Below are 19,580 nucleotides of genomic sequence, written 5' to 3' on the forward strand. Positions count from 1 at the left end.
GTAGTGAAAGGCACCCTCAAGGTACAGCCTGGTAAGCAAACAGCTCTCTTTTCCTTGTCTCTAAACAGGAGAGATGCTGAGAGGCAAATTAAAGGAGAAGATGAACATGCAGCCTGCAATGAGCTGCTCCCCTCTGTGTGTGCCAGCATTCTGTGGGGCTGCACTGGCTGGAGCTGTGCTGGCCCAGTCAGCAAGGGAGGGTGACATTGCCAGCCTGGGTGTCAGTGGGCCACAAGATGGCCTGGCAGCAGTGGCTTCTCTCTGGCTGCCTCTTTGTTCTCTTTGTTCCCCAGAGGTGGAGAGTGATGACATTATCAAATCCCTCGTTTTGTCAAGGGCAAAGTGCCCTGCTCAGCCACAAGTTACTCTCTCCTGCTGACTGCAACCTCACCCCTGATGTGAGCCAGATAAAGTCCAGCTCTCCCAGCCATAGTTCACCCCAGTTTTGTTCCTGTGAGCAACCCTCCATTCTGGAGGTAGCAGGAGTGCTTCTTGCCTCACTTCCTTCCTGCTGTGCAGGAAATAGACTGGGACCTCTGTCACCACACTGTGACCAAGCCCTGGGCACAAGGCCTAGGTTGGTCTCTTCTGCTCCCCACAAGGCTCAGGGTCCCTGCTAGAACAGACCATGCCACTGCCTGGGATGGGATGAGTCTCACCAGCCTCCTTCCCTTGTGGTATCCTGCAGAGCAGAACAACCCCTTTGGGCTTGTCTTTAAACCTGCCCACCCTGCAGGCTCCTTTGCCTGCCCTAATGACTTTGTTGGTGGAATTGTCTTCAGACTTCCCCACCATCACTCTGTCTTATTTGTTTTCACTCATTTCCCAATAGGAAGAAGGATCTTAAAGTAATTTTTTTCTTGTGTTCATCTTCTCTCACTCTCCATGGACTGCAGGACAGCTATTGCCAAGCCTCTTAGCGCACCAGACCTACCTTGCCGTGCAGCTTTGCCCAGCGAGTGAAGAACATGTGCTTGCAGAGCCGCGAGGGACTCCCGCAGGTCCTCTTCCCCGTGGTGGCGTTGATAACCTCCAGCTCAGTGCTCCCCATGATCCAGTTCACACTGAAGCTGGGAGATTTTCCGGGCTGCCGAGCGTCAGCATGGCTCACCCCTGAGGAGAGAGGGACACCAGTAAGCTCCAGTGCTCATTCGGAGGCTGCTCACACATGGTGGGGTGTTGTGGCACAGGAGACACCCTTGGAGAACTCGCTGGCATCGTGCACGGCACGTGCTCTTGTCACCACTGGTTAAACGTTACCAGACCAAGCACCTTGGAGAGACGTAACTTAGCAATTCCTATAGATTTTCTCCACCTTGCAGGCAAACCTTCCATGAGCCTAAGGAAAGCCTTTGGATTGTAGTGTGAGCTGCTGACAGCAGTGTGATGGTGGCTGAGTGAAATCTTTCAGAAAGGCTTTAGTAGGAAGACAGGTTTTTAAAAGGAACTAAGCAGTACAGTGCTTTGCCCACGAGTTCCTTCTGGTGAGCTTCCCACAGTCCAGCATATTTATCTGCTATTAACTCCTGGGGCCTTTGCCGTGAGATGTCTAGATCCCAGGGTGTTGGTGTGATCCCCACTGCGGGGCTGGGGCAGCATGATACCAATCAAACCCAGCCCCTCCCCTGGATCGAGTTTCCCGAAGAGGCAGACTCAGAGGGTGGGTTGAGGGGAGGCTCAGAAGCCCAAGCCGCACCCCCTGGGCGGTGCCCAGGTACAAGCCACCTCCCCCGGTTCAGGAAAATTCCCGGTTACTCTGTTGTTCGCTGGTTCTCTGTTATAACTCCCGCCTCTCGGTTTACCCCAGTGGTTCTTGTTAAATTGTATCCTCCCCTGGCTTGTACCTCATTGGTTGTTTTCCCTTTTCACCGGGGTTTTCAAATTCCGTATAAAACTGAGGACGAGCCTCAGTATCAGATCCCATCAATCCCATCATCCCCATCACATCGGATTCCATCCCTTCCGAGCTTGTTTGGGTTGCGAAACTTCTAACAATAAACCTGTTAGCAGCCAGACCCAACCAGCCTCTCTCCTCTCCGAGCTAACGTGAGCTGATCCCATTGGCTCCTGCCGTGTTCCCTCTGCCGAGAAGCCAGCGAGCTAGCCCAGCCAGCAGCTCTTTTCCTGACTCCGAAGTCGCTTCAGCGACGCGTGGAGGTAACGCAGCTGGACTGTCTCTGACCTGGGGCACGCCAGAGCTCGTGCTTTGAGCACCAAGAACTGCGTTACCAGGGGATAAGAAAATACGAAACAATACACTCCATCATCACTGAGAGATTATTAGATCCAAGCTAATAATGACCTTGTAGACATCACAGTCCTACACAGAACACTCTCGGTCCCCACCTTGTGTCTGCCTGTGAGATTCCAACCCTGTACTGGAGCACCAATTTATTCAACAGCTAGTTAGTGTCCTAATGGTGATATTTCGGACATCTTTAAGTGGAATGCATCATATGTAATTTTAGACAGCTGCAATAATGATGTTTACAGTCACCTGGGATGACTGCATGACCTTAGTGTCATTCACATGGCCAGTTTTGGACATCTGAGCCACATACTGAGACACTGCCTTCATGGGTGAGACCTCCCTTGGCTCTAGATGCAGACCAGGGCTACAAGGTCAGGTGTAGCTGTGTACATGAGTTATTTTTAATCAGGTAAATTCCCGTCTCTTTTTAACCATTTAGTGTAGCTCAATCTTTCCATGACTCCTGTCACTTTTTCATTTCTTGTACCTGAAACAGAGGAAGGATTAGTCTTTGCAAGAAAATAAGAGGAATGAAGAAAATGGTTGGCTTATTTTCCAGCACAGTACAAATGCAAACAAGTGAGCTCTGCTGTGCCCTGCTCATTAGTGCTTTTGCAGCACAGAATCAACACTGGGAGCTTCCAAGGCTGGAAAAGACAGAGTGACCTGAAGCAGTTTGAATATTTTTGAAAACATGGACCTTGGATAATATGTCTGGATCCAGTTATAGTGTCCCTCTCTGCTAATTTGCTGTGTGGGCCACTAGCCTGCAAACCTGGACAACAAAAGCCACTGTGGTGAGCAGCAGGTGGGGACTGTGCTGGTAGGCAGGAGCTGCCTGGCACAGCCTTCCCAGCACAGGCCAGTGCCAGGACTGGGTCTCTGTTTCCAAATGGCAGCTCCTGCCTGCAGCAGCTCCAGCGACAGCTCATGGTTTGCACTGCTTTCATTGCTGCTGGGTGGAGGGCAGCAGAGAAAGGTCCTTTGCATTTTCTGCTGAGAGGGTTTCAAAGACCTTTTGCAGAGAGTGAGAAGTACTGATATGGGCTGTTCAGAGAGAAGGAGATTAAAGAAAAGAGATCAAAGCCCTTCCCTTCCAAAGTGCCCTTCTTGCCCAGGATCTCATTTTCAAAACAGATGCACGCCATGAGCATCTGCTGGTCTGAGGCAGAATGGAAGGAGATGGGAGCTGGTGGGAATGCAGCATCCATCACTGAATGTGTTGAGCTTGGAAAGCTCCTGAGAGACACCACGGGAGAAGTGGAGGGTTGTGCAGGGTTTGTCTGGCCGGGATGTGGCTTCTGTATGCAGCTGCTGCATCCTGCCTGGAGCCTCTCAGCATCACGGGAAGCAATGCCACTGAGGGACATGCCCCCTCTCTCCGCTGTCCCCTCTGCCCTGGGAGGGAGCTGCTAGAGCCAAATGGAGCTCAGCATGCACACAGAGAGAAAGGTAGCCATTGAAGGGAAAAAATTATATGGCAAACTCACTTTGTATTGGTGACAAAGCTGCAGAAATCATCTCAGTCACTGGGACTGAACTTGCTACCGTGTGTAGAAGAGAATTACAGCTAAGTCATAACCTCACCCAGGATTTGTAAACACATTCATGTCATATTAATACCTCTTTCAATTTTTTTCCCCCCAGAGATAACAGATCAGTCTGCATCTAAAACTCCAGTTCACCTAGGCAACAGGATTTAAACTGAGAGCTTGAAAAGCAGATAGCTCTGCAGCGCTGCTTGAACGTCTCTACACAGAAAAAGATGCAAACAGATCAAAATCAGCTGTTTGACACTATGCACCACTCTCTGTCAAGGTAGCACCCAAAAGCTTAGAGGACTTGAGTGCCAAAAAGCATGATAGCAAACACCCTGCCATGCAAAGTTGCCACAGGACACTAAATAAATGAAAATTTATTGTGAAATCCCCGACTAGAGGAAGAGAAGGAAAGGCTGCACAGAGGGGAGAGCAGGTTGTGGGGGCCCGTCAGACGGGGGCTGTGAGAGTAGCCCAGGCTTGTCCCAGTGCCTGGAAACCCCTCTGGGCTCCTTTGGCTTTCATGCTTTCTCTTCCCAGCTATCCCATACAAGTACATGTATTTAGGTAAATAGAAGATATTTTCACATTATTTTCTGAATGCAAAAGAAGAGATTTTAAAGAAAAAACCATGAAAGTCATAACAAATACAGAGCATGGATATAGTCTCTGATTGTTGATTTTTTTATAATTTAAAAAACTTTCTTCCATATTTTTCTTTTGAAAAAATAATTGTTTTGATTTATTTAGAAAGTAACACTCAAATAATCTAGGTTACTTTCTCTCCTCTTTGTAAAACATCCTTCTTAAAACCCACACAACAAAGAGTACAACAGAAACCAGTAGAATTTGAAAGAAAAAGTCTTTGCACAAATAATATGAATTTGAGTATTGTGGGATGTGAACTGAAATCTGTCTCACTCTCCTCTCTCTCCCAGCAAAACCTCATTCCCCTTCAGGATACCCTTTAGAACAACCTCAACATTAAGAGAACAGGATATAAAAAAGGCTTTTCCTTCTTCTAAAAATTCCACCCAAGAGCAATCTCAGTGGAAGGGTGGAGTTCCATCTGGCTGGGACTGGTAGAAAACTGAGTAGAAAACCTCACTGATTATTTTTCAGTGGAGCCAGATATCTCAGGATATCTCATCACACCATGACTCTCCTCTCCATTGGAATGTTTGTACTGCTAGGATCAAGTGGCAAAATAATTGACACCCTGCAGTCCTCGGCTGGTGTGATGTCCAAGACAAGTGTAAGAGGTGGAGCTGCCTGGCTGAGATTGTGTAGGTCTGGTCTCTAATGCATCTGGAGAAGCTTCTTCTAGGTGCTCATCTCCTTAGTCACTGTACATGCTGCTGGCACAGTCTCCCAGGAGAAAGAATTGCAGCATAAGCCTCAGCAATGTAAGTTTTAAGCAGGATTGGCTCCCTGGTGGGATTTGTGGGGGGAGGGAAGATTACAAATAATGGGGTTAGAGACAAAAACAATGCAGACAGAGAGAGACAGATTCCTCCCACTGCTTCTCCTGGGCTGAGGAAAATCTACAAACACAACCAAAAAGCGAAGCAAATGCTTTTCCAAACAAGCCTCTGGGAAGGAGGACGACAGCCCTGAAACATGCAGATATTTAAAGTGACACAAGGCCCCCTCTGATGCCTTTCTTATTCCCTTGAAATCTCTAACAACAACTCTTGGACATACATACACACAGGCTCTGCCCAAGTATGACCCATTGCTTTTACTCTGCATGGCCAACCCAGCAAAGCAATAGCTGTTCTGTGGTGAAAACTCTTATAAAATCCCTTTTTGTGTTTTCAGTCCTTCAACAGCTGAAGTGGGTTTCCCTGTACATCCTGCAGACACAGTGCAATTGTGTGTACCTTTGATCTTAATGTATGGGTGTACTTACAGTGTGTTAGGGCTGGCACAGGATGAGATCTGCTTTCCCAGTGGGAGATGCAGAGGCTTCTGGCAGCCAGGGCTGTGTTGTCAAAATAACAGCCAGATTTGGGAAATGGGGAGATACTTCCTGGCCAGCTGTGAGTTCTTTCCTCCCTACCAAAATATCACGTGGGAAGGAAGAGGGGGCTGAGCCATGCCCATTCTGGACCAGGGCAGGAGGGACTGGTGGGACATAGAGTGAAGGGGAAGTGTGGACCACAGCTTCCTGCTCACTTGCATTGCAGTCTTTGGCCAGCTGCACTGAAGAGTTAAAAAATGGAGATAAGCTGTTCAGAAAAGGATAAGCCTTTTGACCCGTTCACCTCATAACATATACACTCACATTACACTTGCCAGATGTACTAAACCACACAGAACCTGAGAATTTCCGCAGGGGCTAAACTATCACTTCTGCCTCAGCCAAACAAATTTTGTCACAAGGGCATATTAAAAAAAAAAAAAAAAAAAAAGGTCCATGAAATAGGTAAGGCATAAAGCAGCACTCTCCTGATTGAGGAACCCAGAGGACTTTGAAAAGCAATGGGGTACTCCACTAAAGCATCCTGACCTCTGACTCTGTGACACCATCTTATTGACGTCTCAGGGAAACCTCCCAAAGAACAATTATCAAAGATTAAAATAAGGATCTAATCTGGCGCAGAATTGATGTCCCATAGCATTCACATGCCTCAAGACAGTTAAACCTTAACCTGAAGACAGTTAAACCTAAAATTTCCTGAAACTTCCTTCTGATTTTTAGAAATGTTTTACGTAGTCATACTTCTATTTTCCCCACTCTGTGTGTTCAATGTACAGTGGTTGCTTTCCTAGTTAGCTTGTACCCACCAATAATCCTTTTTTATGCCGCTGCATATGAAAAAGGCCTGGATTTAAACCAACCAGTTTCTTCATTCTCCAAATTCATATTTTTCAGGAAAAAAAAAGTACACGAGTTAATGGTTTACTCACAAACAAAAAGCATTCCTGTTGGTGAGCAGCACGATCAGCAATGGGAGGGGGGATATTTTGTCTTGCAGGCAGGTGTTTGCTTACCACTGAGAAGCAGCTGATTGCGCCGGTACGAAGCTGGCAGCTGACCAATGTCTTCTATCCTATGGCTCATTACCCGGGAAAGGTGACCAGTGTGGTAGAGGCTTCCCACAATGATGCTGTGCAAGTACATGGGTTCGATGAAGGAGCTGAGGAGAGCACCTTGGACCCCAAGGATGTTCCACCTGAAAAAAAATTCAGCAGTAATAAGACACATGCATAGAGGAACGGCCACAATAGAGCTACCCTGGGAAAATCAGCAAATGCCAGCACATGGGTTAGAGGGATGAGGGATGAAACTATTCCTTTCCCTGTCCTATGATACAGGAAGCACTGTTGGGTTATTATACACCTATGGGCTGATTCCCTCTAGGAGGACTTTAGATTACTGTGGTATAATTCACTTAAGGGTGGTACTTCTGTCTTGTATTGCTACAAACAGAGGCTTCTTATCAAGAATTGTTCTTTCTAAAAGCATTTTGTGTTTGATAGATGTTAATTTAGTATGTCTCTAGCAGAATTTTATTTTTCTCTGCATCTATAGTTTTCCCCTTGCAATGGTAGAGCTACGAGAGCTTTTGTTATTCTATTTATTCTATTTCTATTTATTTGCTGCTTGTCATATGTAAGTACCGCTCCCATATCATACAGCCAAGCTAACACATGACTTAAGTGGCCAAAATCCCCACACAATCTTTGAATGTCTCCTAGGCTGACACTTCTTTGCACAAACAACCATGAAGATATGAAGACATCCATAAGAATTAAATCCTGGTCCTGAATAGGAAAAAAAAGAGAGGACTTCGATTTTAGGAAATTTATTTGTAACCTTTACCTTGACCTGCTCTAAAGTGCTCAGAGTGATGGATACATCTTACTCTGTTGCTGTCTTAAAGGTGCAGCAGAGTGATGGTGGAAACCTTGGGACCTTCCACCTGTTGATGACTTAGACCTCCATACTACTGGTGTTGGAGTAGTTGTCAGAACAGTTCTGCATTTTAATAGCCTATGAATTTTTACATCAAGCTAGGCACAAATATGACAGCATGATTACCTCTAAATTCTTCAGGGGACAGCTAATTGGTTAATAAGTGGAAAAATTAAAAAGGGGAAAGAAGTTATGATGCAGTTGTCTTCTTGGCAAACCTATTTAGCTCAGCTCCTCTAAGCAGTTGTTTCCCACCACGCAAACACTAACAGGGTCTCTTACACTTGGATAATATTTTTACGTAAGTTGAACACTGTCAATCTGTCTGAATAGTTTTGAGTTCAGGAGTTCAAACTGAAAATGCTTCAGAAAATGTATTTTGGAGAGCATATTTTGGCTCATTAAAACCCAAAACACCGGCAACATTTGGAACTCGGTAGCTGACTGAAGGAAAGGGTACGAGGTGTCTGCTATTTAAGGCATCATCCAGTGGCTGCCATGCTAAATAATGTGTTCAAAGCAGAATTTCCATCAGCAGCAAGCATTATGGTGCTAATTTCTTACATCATTGTTCTTTTCATTAATTAACATTTCTCAACCGTTAGTGCAATTATTGCAGTGCCTCCGTACTGTATGTCTCTTTTCATGATTAATAAGGAGTCATTATATTTCCCTTTCCTGAAGCAGTCAATTAACACGGAATACTTTCCATTAATTACTGAATGTTTAAAACCAGCATGCTGTACCTGGAGAGCAATCTGCTCTAGGAACCTGTGACACCAATTGCTTTTAAAAGTTCTCTTTAAATTTTATTCCAAAAACACAAGCAATTTAGCTGGCTGTATTAATTTGCCTCCGAAGCAGGGCTGTGAATGAGAAACATCTTTTAATCTCATGCAAGAAAAGGCAGCCATCTGGCTGCTGAGGATTTCAGTCAGACTCTCCCTGTCTCCCTCTGTAAATGCAGGCCATTAAAGTAATGTGTTCATCTACATAAAACTCAAATGAAATATAAAAGGTAATATTTATATACAAACAATTTAGTCCCACAATTTAAACAGTCATTGGTTTTATGAAACATTTACTTTAGTCGATCAGATTTGCATAACTTCATTTGGGGGGAAAAAAAGTGTGGTCATTTCTGCAAATAACATCACTTTTAAAGGAAAGAAATAGCTGCCTCTTTGAGTAAATAACTTATCATAATGCAAAATTAATAATGCAAGCTTAAGAAACAGAGCTGCATTCAGCTAACAGTACTATGCCTCCATCCTCCAGCATCTAAGGTAAGCAGAAAAATTAGACAGATATCTTTGTCCAGATGGAAACTTGTAAGATATCAGTGCTGTTTTCAGCATTTAAAATTTCCTTAAAAAAGCCTTACATATTTGATTGAAGGAGAGAAGAAAAGCAGCTAAACATAAAAACAACATATGTTCAACAATATTGGGATTTCAGCAATATGCACATCACAAGAAATCATCTGAGTTTTATTTACCAAAATGAGAGATTGTGTTCAGGTCATAAATTACAAGGTAATAATGACTGTATAATTTAAATTCATCACAAGGGACCTGCCTTTTCTTTAGAGATATTTCTCTGCCTAATTCTGGACATATTCATCCTAGTGTTAAAAGGGATTCGAATGTCAATGGAATGACATTATTGGAAATCACAATATAAGCATGACCAGGTTCTCCCCTCCCCGTGCATTGAAAGCATTCCATAAACGTGAATTAATCCTTGCAGTGCTGCTATAAGGTAAAGTCCCATTTTTGCACCCTGGGGAATCAGGGCAGAAAGGCAGTAAGAAAGGCAGTGCTGAAATCTGTAAGAGTTTCTGGCTTCTGGATGCAAGAGTTGTTCCTTGAGGGAACCTTGTTTTCCCATTACAAAAGAAGGCACAAGCAGGTGTAGGGGGTGATGAAGCTTCTGTATTAGCCATGGTGGGTTTTGACTCCAGGGTATAAGTTTGACTCCAAGACAAAGTGGACAGAGCAACCAGACTGGAAAAAAAAAAAACAAGGGAGAAGAAACCTATCAAAGAATACAGGCACAAGAGCAAGGCCTGCCTGATCTGTAGAATGTGGTACAAAGAGAGACTCTCCCAGAAGCAGACAGCATCCTAAGGTAGAAAGGACTGAGAAATCAGGAAAGGTGCTCACACCAAGAAGGCAATATTTGGTGGGGACCATTTGCTGGGTCTTTCTGAGCTGCTGTCCCCCCTGTGGTGTGAAAAGGGATGAGGGTGATGGCACTGCTGTAGTGCTGTATTTCCCCACACCTTTTCTTAGTAAATTGTTTGCCTTTCCCACATTGTCCTCACTCCCCTGCCCTAGTCCTGGACACACCCTCAGGTTCTCCCTATTGGTTCCAGTACCCGAACTCCGCCCATGTACCGCCCCTGTGCCCTGAGACCAGCAGTCCATGTGCTCTCTCCGCCCCCCTCGTCCCCATATAAAACACCAGGCCCCTGCCCCATGTGGTCTCTCTGCCTCTGGGTACTGGCTTATTGTCAGGTGAATGAAAGCTCCTCTGAGGTCCCCATGCAGGGACCCTTCTGCCTCCTTTATTGTCCCCGTGTTGTGGAGCCCAGCCAGCCGGAGCCGGAGCGCGGGGCCCCGAAGCAGCTCCGCTGCGCTCTCTGGGGAGGTTTGCAGCTTGCTAAACCAACGCAGGAAACTAAACCACCACAACACACTGCCACCTGTACAGTGGCTACCTCCTGGTTCAGCATTGATTTAGCAGCATCCAGTCAGAGAAATGGGATGAAGAAGCAAAGACGGAGCTTTGCTCTCAAATCTAGCCCAGGTTTATCAGAGTGTTTAGACTGTTGTTTCTCTCTGGAAAGCAGCCTCGAGCACGTGTGTGAGTCCCCCTAACTCAGCACAAGTCCTAGGAAAGGAGGGGTCCTGTACTGAGCTGGCCAAAACCAGACGCTTGCACTGCTGCTGTCCTACAGAGCACGGCAAAAGCACATTAATGGTGGGGGAAATTTTCAGTTTCTCATTCTGCTGCTGCTGCTCTGTGGATGAAAAGGCCTACCTGGGAGGGCAGCCTGCTCAGTATTGTGCAGAAACAAGAGATTTTACCAACAAATATTTGAGGGAAGGTCTTTTATCCCATGTGTTGTTCATCCCTTGACCAACACACATGGCTAATGTACTGACTTGGTCCTTTGATATATGAACATCTATGGAATTATTTGTAGGTAGATGGTAGGGGAAAGATCCATCTGAGCAACAGTGAAGCTATCAATAAGGTTGTTAATTTTGAAGGAGCTATTTCTCTGTAGCCTAATTTAGGTCCATGGAAGTAGCTGTGTTCCCATCTGTAACAAAGTGCTCTCTTCAAATGTGGCTTTTCAAAATAAAATTATTATTCAAAGCAATGCAGTGTTACATTTTGGCTTCTCAATATATCAAAGTGACTTTTCTCGCTATGAGGAAATATGCTGGATCATTCTGAATTTTCCTAATTGTGCAAGATTTTAAGGGCTGTTTTCAAGGACATGCATCTCTCTAATAACTCATATGCTATGTGCTCTGTAATAACCCTTACAATAAAGTGAAAATCAACCCACTGCTCCCTTAGTCACAGATCTTATTTAAAAATCCCCAAATCTTCAGCAGGCAGGATCAATAAAACAGAATGTCTCCCCTTTTCACTCAAATATGGGAGCTTTTGGAGCTCTAAATGGAAGGAAAGTATACCCTTCCTTTTGTTCAAACAGCAGATATTACTGCACTGTTTACGAAGACAAAATCCTGTGTTTAGTTTTCAATATAGATAATCCTTGAACAAATATATTTTTGCCTGTTTGTCAATCACAGAAATGCCAGTGACAAGCTGGGAGGCATCCCAGAGCAGGCAGCCTTTCTTAAATTAAATGCTGTGCTCCCCCAGTCCTGGACAAGCAGAGGGCAGGGCATGACCCCACTGCAGAGCCCCCCAGTTCCCTTGCTCCTGCCAGCTCGGGACCACCAGCAAGGGTGCAGGGAAATGTGTCCCCACGTCACAACCACATCACAGCCTCCACATGCTGGAGCATCACCTCACCACACAAGTTGTCTATGGCCCCTCCCTGGCACCAACAGAAAAAGGGATGATGAAAATACTGAGGAAAGGGTTTGGAGGCAAACCTACGGGGATGCAGAGGGCTGCAGCCTTGCTCAGGTCAGTCCAAGGCTCCTTGCCCATTGCTGAGACGTGGTGTGACAGCTGGAGCCCCTTTGCTGGTGTTTCTAGCACTGACTTGGACATGGGTAGACCTGAAGGGTGACACTTGAACCCCTTTGTAACTGACATGTGGAGAAATTCACCTGATGCTTCAAAACATCTCAGGGAACTGTGTCCACCTGCCATGGGTGCTCAGGGACTGAAGTGTCTCCTCGGGACCTTTGGAAACCTTGCCCATTAAAAAGCACTGCTGACGAATTTAAAATCTTATTTTGATAAGGCTTTTTGTAAAGGCATTTTTTTTTTATTAAGAGCTTAAAGTCTTATCCACTTGGTGTGTTAACCTCCTGTACCACAGTTTCTATTACCAATATTTCCAGCTATGCTTCACACAACATAAATTGTTATTCAGGGTGGCACGGGCTCAGCAGGACACCTGTGGTGTTCCTATTTATACGACCATTTAGCTATTATTGGTTTGGAAACTGGAACTAGTGCATTAGTTCTTGATCTGTATTTTAACAGTGGGTGGTTTATATATGTTTTCTGGAACATACCTTGTGGTGAGAGATTGAAATTGAACTCTCAGTCACACAGAAAGGGGTTAAGAGAGAGAATTACAAACCGTGTGCACAAATCATCTCTAATTGAAGATCTAGCTGTGTTAATTGATTTTCATTTGCATTAATATGTAGCCTTTGAAGTAGCTTTTCTTAAGAGTTACCTTGTCAGGCTCAGCCTTCTCGTAACAATGGCTCTGGTCGACAGGCTAACACTAAAATAGATCTAAGAATGCCAATTTCTAACACTGACTTTTAGTCTTGCATTTCTATATGCTACATTTAAATACAGCTTAATGTGCTCAACTCATAAAATGCTACTTCAGACTCCCACTGGAAAATCCTGAAACAGTGCCTTAAGGCTACATTACCTTGCAATACTCTGAACATATTCTCAATAAAGATTTCTTCCTATTCTCTAGTTTGTGGGCCCAAATAATCCACAAACCTTAGCCACAGGACATGGGTAGACTGCTCATGCTAATGCAAAGTTTGGAGGTCTTTGTTATCATTTCTGTTGTTTTGTAGGTGAGGTATATGGATATTCAAGGTCTTATTTTACTTCTGGGCTTAATGTCACTTTTTTTTTGTGAAGTTTGAGGAAGTGGATGACCATTAACCTGGTGGCAAGAAAATACACAGTCTTTTACAGGTGACCTTTTTGAGAAGTGGTAGTAAGAAAACAATTTTAAGGTCAGAGCGTATAAAACAAACACTGAATTCTGGCTTTTATGTGCTGTTTGTGAGGATTGTTCCCTGCAAATCCTGCACAATGCAAAGTACATTCCTCAGCCTGCATCCTGCAAGGGGACGTCTGAAAGAGGACAAGTGACACTGCTTGTACATTTACAAATAAGTTTATCCATTCTTTATGTGTGTAGATGGAAATTTGCTGCACAGAAGGCTGGCAACTCTCCAAAGTAACTACATCAGCTTGACATCTAGTGAGCAACAACATCGTCTGCCCTGGCCAAAGCGTGAGGTGTTCAGTCCCCTGGCTGAGGTCTATCAAGGAAGAGGGTTTGGGGAAGAGTAGTGCAAAGCAAAACTCCTGAGACACCCAGATAAGAACTAATTTTTGGAATAAACCTTAGTGTTGAATGCTTGCACCAAGATCCTCAAAATAACTTGCGCACATGGTATCAGAGGTGAGGTGGTGGGATGGGACCTGGGAATGCATGTTCATACTACGGGTCTGCTGTGCTGTGGGGTCCTGTGGTGGCCTCCTCCCTGTGCTCTCAGCACCACTGCCATTCCTTACCAAACCACCGGCAATGGCAAGCACCAAACCTTTCTGTGCAGCTACACCCTGCAGAACACCGTGCTATTTCAGAATGGCTGACACTGAGAGAGATAATTTCTCTAGTTTTCTGCATGGAGGAAGAAGGAACCCAGGTGTTGGTGATAAGATAGATAAGCTTGATGAGCTCAGAGCACGGAATAGGAAACTTTGTACAGAAGGGGGGTGTGTATATTGCTAAATCTGAGTTATGGTGGGCCTAGAGGATGAGCCATGGTGGAAGGAGACTGGTCTGAAGCTCAGACAGTGTTTCCACAAGTCAGAGAAAAAACTGTATCAAAGGGAAAGTGGTTTCTCTACTCTGTGACAGACTCTGAATTTCCCTTGTAAGTCTGTCCAGAGGGGTGGTAGACTTAAGACTAAGTGCATAGATCTTTGATATTTTGTCCAGACTTTCATGTTTCTTCTGCTGCAGGAATAAGAAGCAGAGACATTTGGAAATTCTGATTTTATATATGCAATCATGTGATTGTGTGAACTGTTACCTGCAAATCTGGCACACATGTACACTCTGTGTGCTCTGGGAAGCCAGCAGGGAGGAGAGGCTCAGTGCTGGGCTGGCTGTGTGCACCTGGAGACCATGTCACCGAAGGGGACACAGAGAGACAGTGTCCCTGAGGCCCTGGGGCACCAGGGGGGGTGCTGCAAATCCCACCCCTGCAGCTGACACATATCAGCTGAGCACATACCAGCCCTGAACATTTCTGAGGGTCAGAGACAGAATGTAGTGCTGAGCCTCCCTAACGTTTGGTTGCTGTGTTTAGATCCTCAAAGAAGAGCGGAGCTCTAGAGATATCCTTGTTTCTTTTTCCCCTAAATGTGTGTGTGTGTGTGCAAACCTGCATGTACATGGGTGCATATCACAATTTTCCTTCAAACATTTGTCTGCTCCCAAACAGCGACTGCAGAGACTTCCATTAGCAGCAGCATTAACCTTGCACTGACCTTGTAATAAGCAAGGTGCGAGCTAGTCCTGTGTCCAGCGTTAGTGTGAGACACGGAGAAGAAAAGAGGTTTAATTTGGCCCATTGTATGAATTTTGCTGGCACAAAAAGCCTGAATTCTCTTAGGGCTGTAGTGTCTCTGTCGACATAAAGGTTTTAATATAGGTTATGATTAGCATCAAGGAAATATTAAATGACATAAATTTTTCCCCAAACAGATTATTATTTTTGAAACTATTTTTCCCATGTTATTGGTGCTTTTTTGCAAATGTATATGATGTACATTACAGAGGAGAATGAAGGTCAAAAGGTGTTAGTGTAATTAATGAACTATGGGCTACAAAATGTGGTTTAATCCTAAATCCTATGGCACTGAGAGCCTGAAGTCACTCCAGCTGCACTGTGAGGCCCACAGGAGCTGTGAGTGTAAAAGCTGATGCTCTCTTAGGGTGGGTTATTTGGGGATTCACAGACCCCAAACTTTAAATTTACACATATAAATGCATAGGTTTTAAAGCCAGAAGGAACCACCAAGATCTAGTGTGACCTCCTTTATAATGAAGCTGCAGAATTTCACCTCGTAATTCCCTGCCTGAGCCAAATAAAATGACTATTCATACCAGAAGAGCTTGTGCTTTAATTCAGTGAGGGAACAGGTATGATACCAGGGTGTTTATCCTGAGATCTCAACAAAGCCACAGAGCCCAAATAATGCATACCAAGCATCAAATTCTCTCAAACTTGTGGTGATAGTAATAAAAATGGCTCAATGTCTTTGAATAACAAATAAGTCTGATTAAACCACTCTCTGCTTATAGCTTTCCTGCGAGCAAGAAAGAACATAAATCGTTAGATACATGATTTATAGAATATGATTCGCTTTTCTCAGTAACTCTGTGCGTTCTTGGGTCTTTGATATTCTGATAGCAATGTCCTTTGCAAATAATGCAAAATGATGTATATTTTAGCAGCTACTGGCTAGATTCTCAAGAGGAAACATTCTCTAATAGCACAGTGCTCCTGAGGGACTTTTACAAGCAATAAAACCCAGAGCATACAAGCCAGATTTTTTTGTCAAATCTTGCTTATACAAACATGAATTTCAGTTTCAGAGATCTCTTTTCTTCTCACTGCAAGACAAGCCCAGATAATGTGCAACCAGAATCCTGTATCCTGCAGACATTTAAAGAGTCAGCTACCTGTGTGGTAGGGCAAATACTTGGAGTCTGAAACGTGGCACCAACACCACCCACTGACCTCTTCAGTGGGGCAGGAGTGGGAAAGGGCACCCACACAGCAATCTCCTTTTCCACTGAACTCCTTTCCTGCCTCTACTTTCTGTGATCAGAGGGGAAGAAGGCAGAAAACAGTCCTATATGTGGTGAAACAAAGGACAGGTGAAGAAACCTTTGATTTCTCCTCCTTACACATGAGGATAATAATGATTAAAAAATATCATAGATGGCATTTAATGTGGTAAACTGAAATTTGGGATAAAGTATAATGCAGATGTCCTATCCCCTTTGCTTTGCCTCTTTTTTAACTCCACCCTACTGGTGAGAGTAAACATTTGCTCTAGAAAGCAGGGAATGATGATTGATTTTTTTTTTAATCTATGAAAATCCCAAGCTCATTTGAATTACATTTCAAATAATAATTAAAATTGCAGTTTTTCATGCAATATTGAAATAATACTGTCAATTATGAGAGCTGCAAGATTTTTTTTTATCTTGGAAAAATTTTGTGGTAGATTCTATTTTTCTTCACAGAAGAAAATGCAGTTTAGATATGTGTCAACAATGAAAGGATTCACTGAAAGTGCTTTGCAGATGTGCTTGGAGAAAACCCAGCTCCTGAGACTGTGCATTACTGTCAACATCCCCATCAATAGGAAATGTAATAGTGTTTGCAAAGCTGATATTTAATTCACTGGCTAATGACATTCAAAACCACAGAGAAATGCAATATTTCTATTCTTGAAATTAAATTTTTTTTGGTTTTTTGAGTCCATGTGAGTCTGAATTTTGAAAACCCAATTGCAACTACACAAAGTGCAGGAGATCCACTGAATACAGTTTGGGTTTTCTGTTACCTCCTTATGAATAAATGAAAACATTTCAGCAGAAGTTGCTCTTTATCCTTCATGCAAGCACAACAGTTGTGATAATTACACTTAGCAGAGGGTGGATTTTGTGAGTCTGGTAGTATTACCATTTGCTGGCTCACTTCTACATTTTTGTGACAAAATGGCAGGCTTTGCTAAGCTGACAGACTAATTTAGCTTTGATAGGTCATCCAGTTAAAGCTAAGAGCAGAATTTATGCATTTGGATTAAACAAATTCTTTATGATTTTTTGGGAAAGATTCTGTCTATGTTGTCCTTTAATAACTGGGCCAAATTTTTGACTGATGTAATTTAACTGAGTTCTTAGGCACGATGTTCCAGCAGAGAATTTGATCATAGCATTTGTGTTTTTATAGCTATAATGTGATGCATTTTATATGCAGGGCTGCATCTGCAGATAATGTACATTACATATATACAAAAATAATTATGAAGTTAAAATATACATACATGCATAGATACATACTAATAGTGCAACACAAGTGCAACCAAGCACACAGACTTTGATTTCGGTTTCTGTTACCCATCACTTGCCATTAGTTAACACCCTAAACTGAGAATGGTGAATGTGTTTACATTTTATTTGTCACCTGGGAATAATTATGAAATATTTATTACATGGAAATTATTCTACATAAATATATGTTCTATTTACAGGACACAACAGAAACCCACAGAGGGGGGTTGTGACATGAGAGTTCTTCAATGACATTCAAAAAAGTAGAAATATTCCTGGTGGCTTTTAGGGCACTTTATTCAATTGGGTGCAGACGAGCTAAGTTTATCTGTATGATAGTTGGTTTGCAAGTTTTGGGGTAAATGATCCAAGAACAACAGAGTTGATGTATTTTATTTGCACAGTGAAATTCTACTGGCAAAAAAAGCTGCAAAGACAGTTTATATTTTTGTCACACTGTAATAAGCAACTAACGACCCACAGAGAATTTGGGAAAATGTCCTATTTACATTCCCTCCTATTTATATGGTCTGCTTTTGCATACAAAGGAGGTCTTTGTTTCTGCAGGGCTTGTCAGCACCTGCTGGCTGCATCCTACCGGTCACCATAATCCTCTGTGGCATCGAACTTCCACATGCAAAGACTTTTGCCATGTATATCCATCACATACCTGGCGATTTTGTCTGTGCAGGACATGGTGATGAGCTGCTCTCCCAGCAAGACGCCGTCCCACGTCTGTGCTGCGTTGTGACACCGGACAGGAATGGTCCCTTCTCCAGACTCAATCTTTGTGCGGAGATGCCCACGGTATTTCCTCACTATGTGCTTGCTGCTGTTCACTGGGCAAAATAAACACAAGAATGGCAATAATTGAATATTTTCTGAGAGGCTGTGTTGAAGCCATAGCTTGCATTTGCAGAACCACCTGTGGAGGTCCTTTAAATTTGATGAAAATTAGATGAAGTAACAGCCCAAGAAAGCAGTGCAGTGCAGAAAAGAAGGTGCTCCTAGCATGGTTGTCTTTTCACATCAATCAAAGCTAACACAAAGCACACACTGAGCTCATGTTCATCTTCTATTTCCCTTATATGTTTAAAAAGAAGAGAGGTGCTCTGGTTTTTTAAGAACCAGTACAATTTCTCATTGTAGGGTTGAATTGTGATGGATGAGTATTTGAAAAAGCTTGGTTCAGTGAGTGTCATCAAAGACTCAGCTGCATGATGCAAACCAGTCCAATACTCTACTGTGATATTCAGTGACACTTCCTAAATAATTTCAGAATTGAGGTTTTAATTTGTTATCACAAAATTTCACTGTAAATTCTGAAAAGCTAAAGGTTTATACTCTGGATCAAATGCAAATCAAAACTTGCTAGTTGTTCATTGCTGGCTGAAATTCCTTCTAAAGTCTCCCTGAAGTGATGTACTCTCCTGCCTTGTGTCATACCAGGATCTTTTATCACTTCTGTGATATTATATATTTGAATGCAAGGCAGCTGCTGCTGGGGTGGCACAGGACAAGTGCTTAACTGCTTGCCCTGTGCCATGATGAACTGAGTCCTGCAGATATGCAGTAAATACAGAAGATAATGACATTTCCAAAGCACTTCACCTTCATTTTTATGAAAAGAGAAAAACTGCAGTTCATTATCAAAATCACTCTTATGCTCTTTACACTGTTACTTTACCCCTGGGTATTTTGGTTGTAAAAGAACAGGAAGGAGCAGCAAGGAAATTCTCTGGGTCTGCTCACTGCCTCACCCTCAGAGGGTTTCACTGGAGGTTACCTTCTTCCTAAAGCAGACCTTCCACAGTTTCCCTCTAGGCCAAAGGAAAAGAACGAAAGACAGTACACGACTTAGTATTCAAGGAAAAGGAGTGCTGCATTTACAGACATGAGGCTTTTGCCCATATTTCCAACTGTCCTGTGTATTCTTCCATGCCAGCTCCTCATCTGGACCAGAAGGCTTCTACTTGTGAACATGATGCTCCTCAGTCCTCAGTGGGCTACAGGGCTGCCTGTACTTCTGCCACTGAGTAACATGAGTGTGTCAGAGGTTGTGGGGCTGATGGCACCTCTGGCTGTGAGCAGCTGGCTCTGTGCATGATCTCCAGTGCTGGTGGAAGCAGTGGATTGACTGGCTGCTGCCAGTGGGTGGTTTGCAAAAAGGGAGTGGAAATATAAATCACTTCAGCCTATTTGGATTAGCAGAGGCAGCAAACAGATGTAGAACAGCCAAGTCAGCTGTGACCTGCTAGCACAGGGGCAGCTGAGCCCCCAGAAATCACTGCATCTTCTCTCCAT

General features: G+C 43.6%; 1 protein-coding gene across 2 annotated transcripts in view; it reads right to left on the bottom strand.

The window, feature by feature from the left end:
• Window positions 1-19,580, bottom strand: part of ADARB2 (adenosine deaminase, RNA specific B2 (inactive)) — a 109,343-nt gene that overhangs the window by 4,291 nt on the left and 85,472 nt on the right. For both annotated transcript variants that reach the window (XM_017728927.1, XM_017728926.1), the window contains exons 6-8: window positions 17,947-18,115; window positions 6,787-6,968; window positions 935-1,113 (exon numbers count right to left, since the gene is read on the bottom strand). In XM_017728927.1, coding sequence (XP_017584416.1) covers window positions 935-1,113; window positions 6,787-6,968; window positions 17,947-18,115 — 530 coding nt within the window. The remainder of the gene's footprint in view (window positions 1-934; window positions 1,114-6,786; window positions 6,969-17,946; window positions 18,116-19,580) is intronic.

Source organism: Corvus brachyrhynchos, unplaced genomic scaffold, assembly GCF_000691975.1.
Source record: "Corvus brachyrhynchos isolate BGI_N302 unplaced genomic scaffold, ASM69197v1 scaffold52, whole genome shotgun sequence".
NCBI classification, from domain to species: Eukaryota; Metazoa; Chordata; class Aves; order Passeriformes; family Corvidae; genus Corvus; species Corvus brachyrhynchos.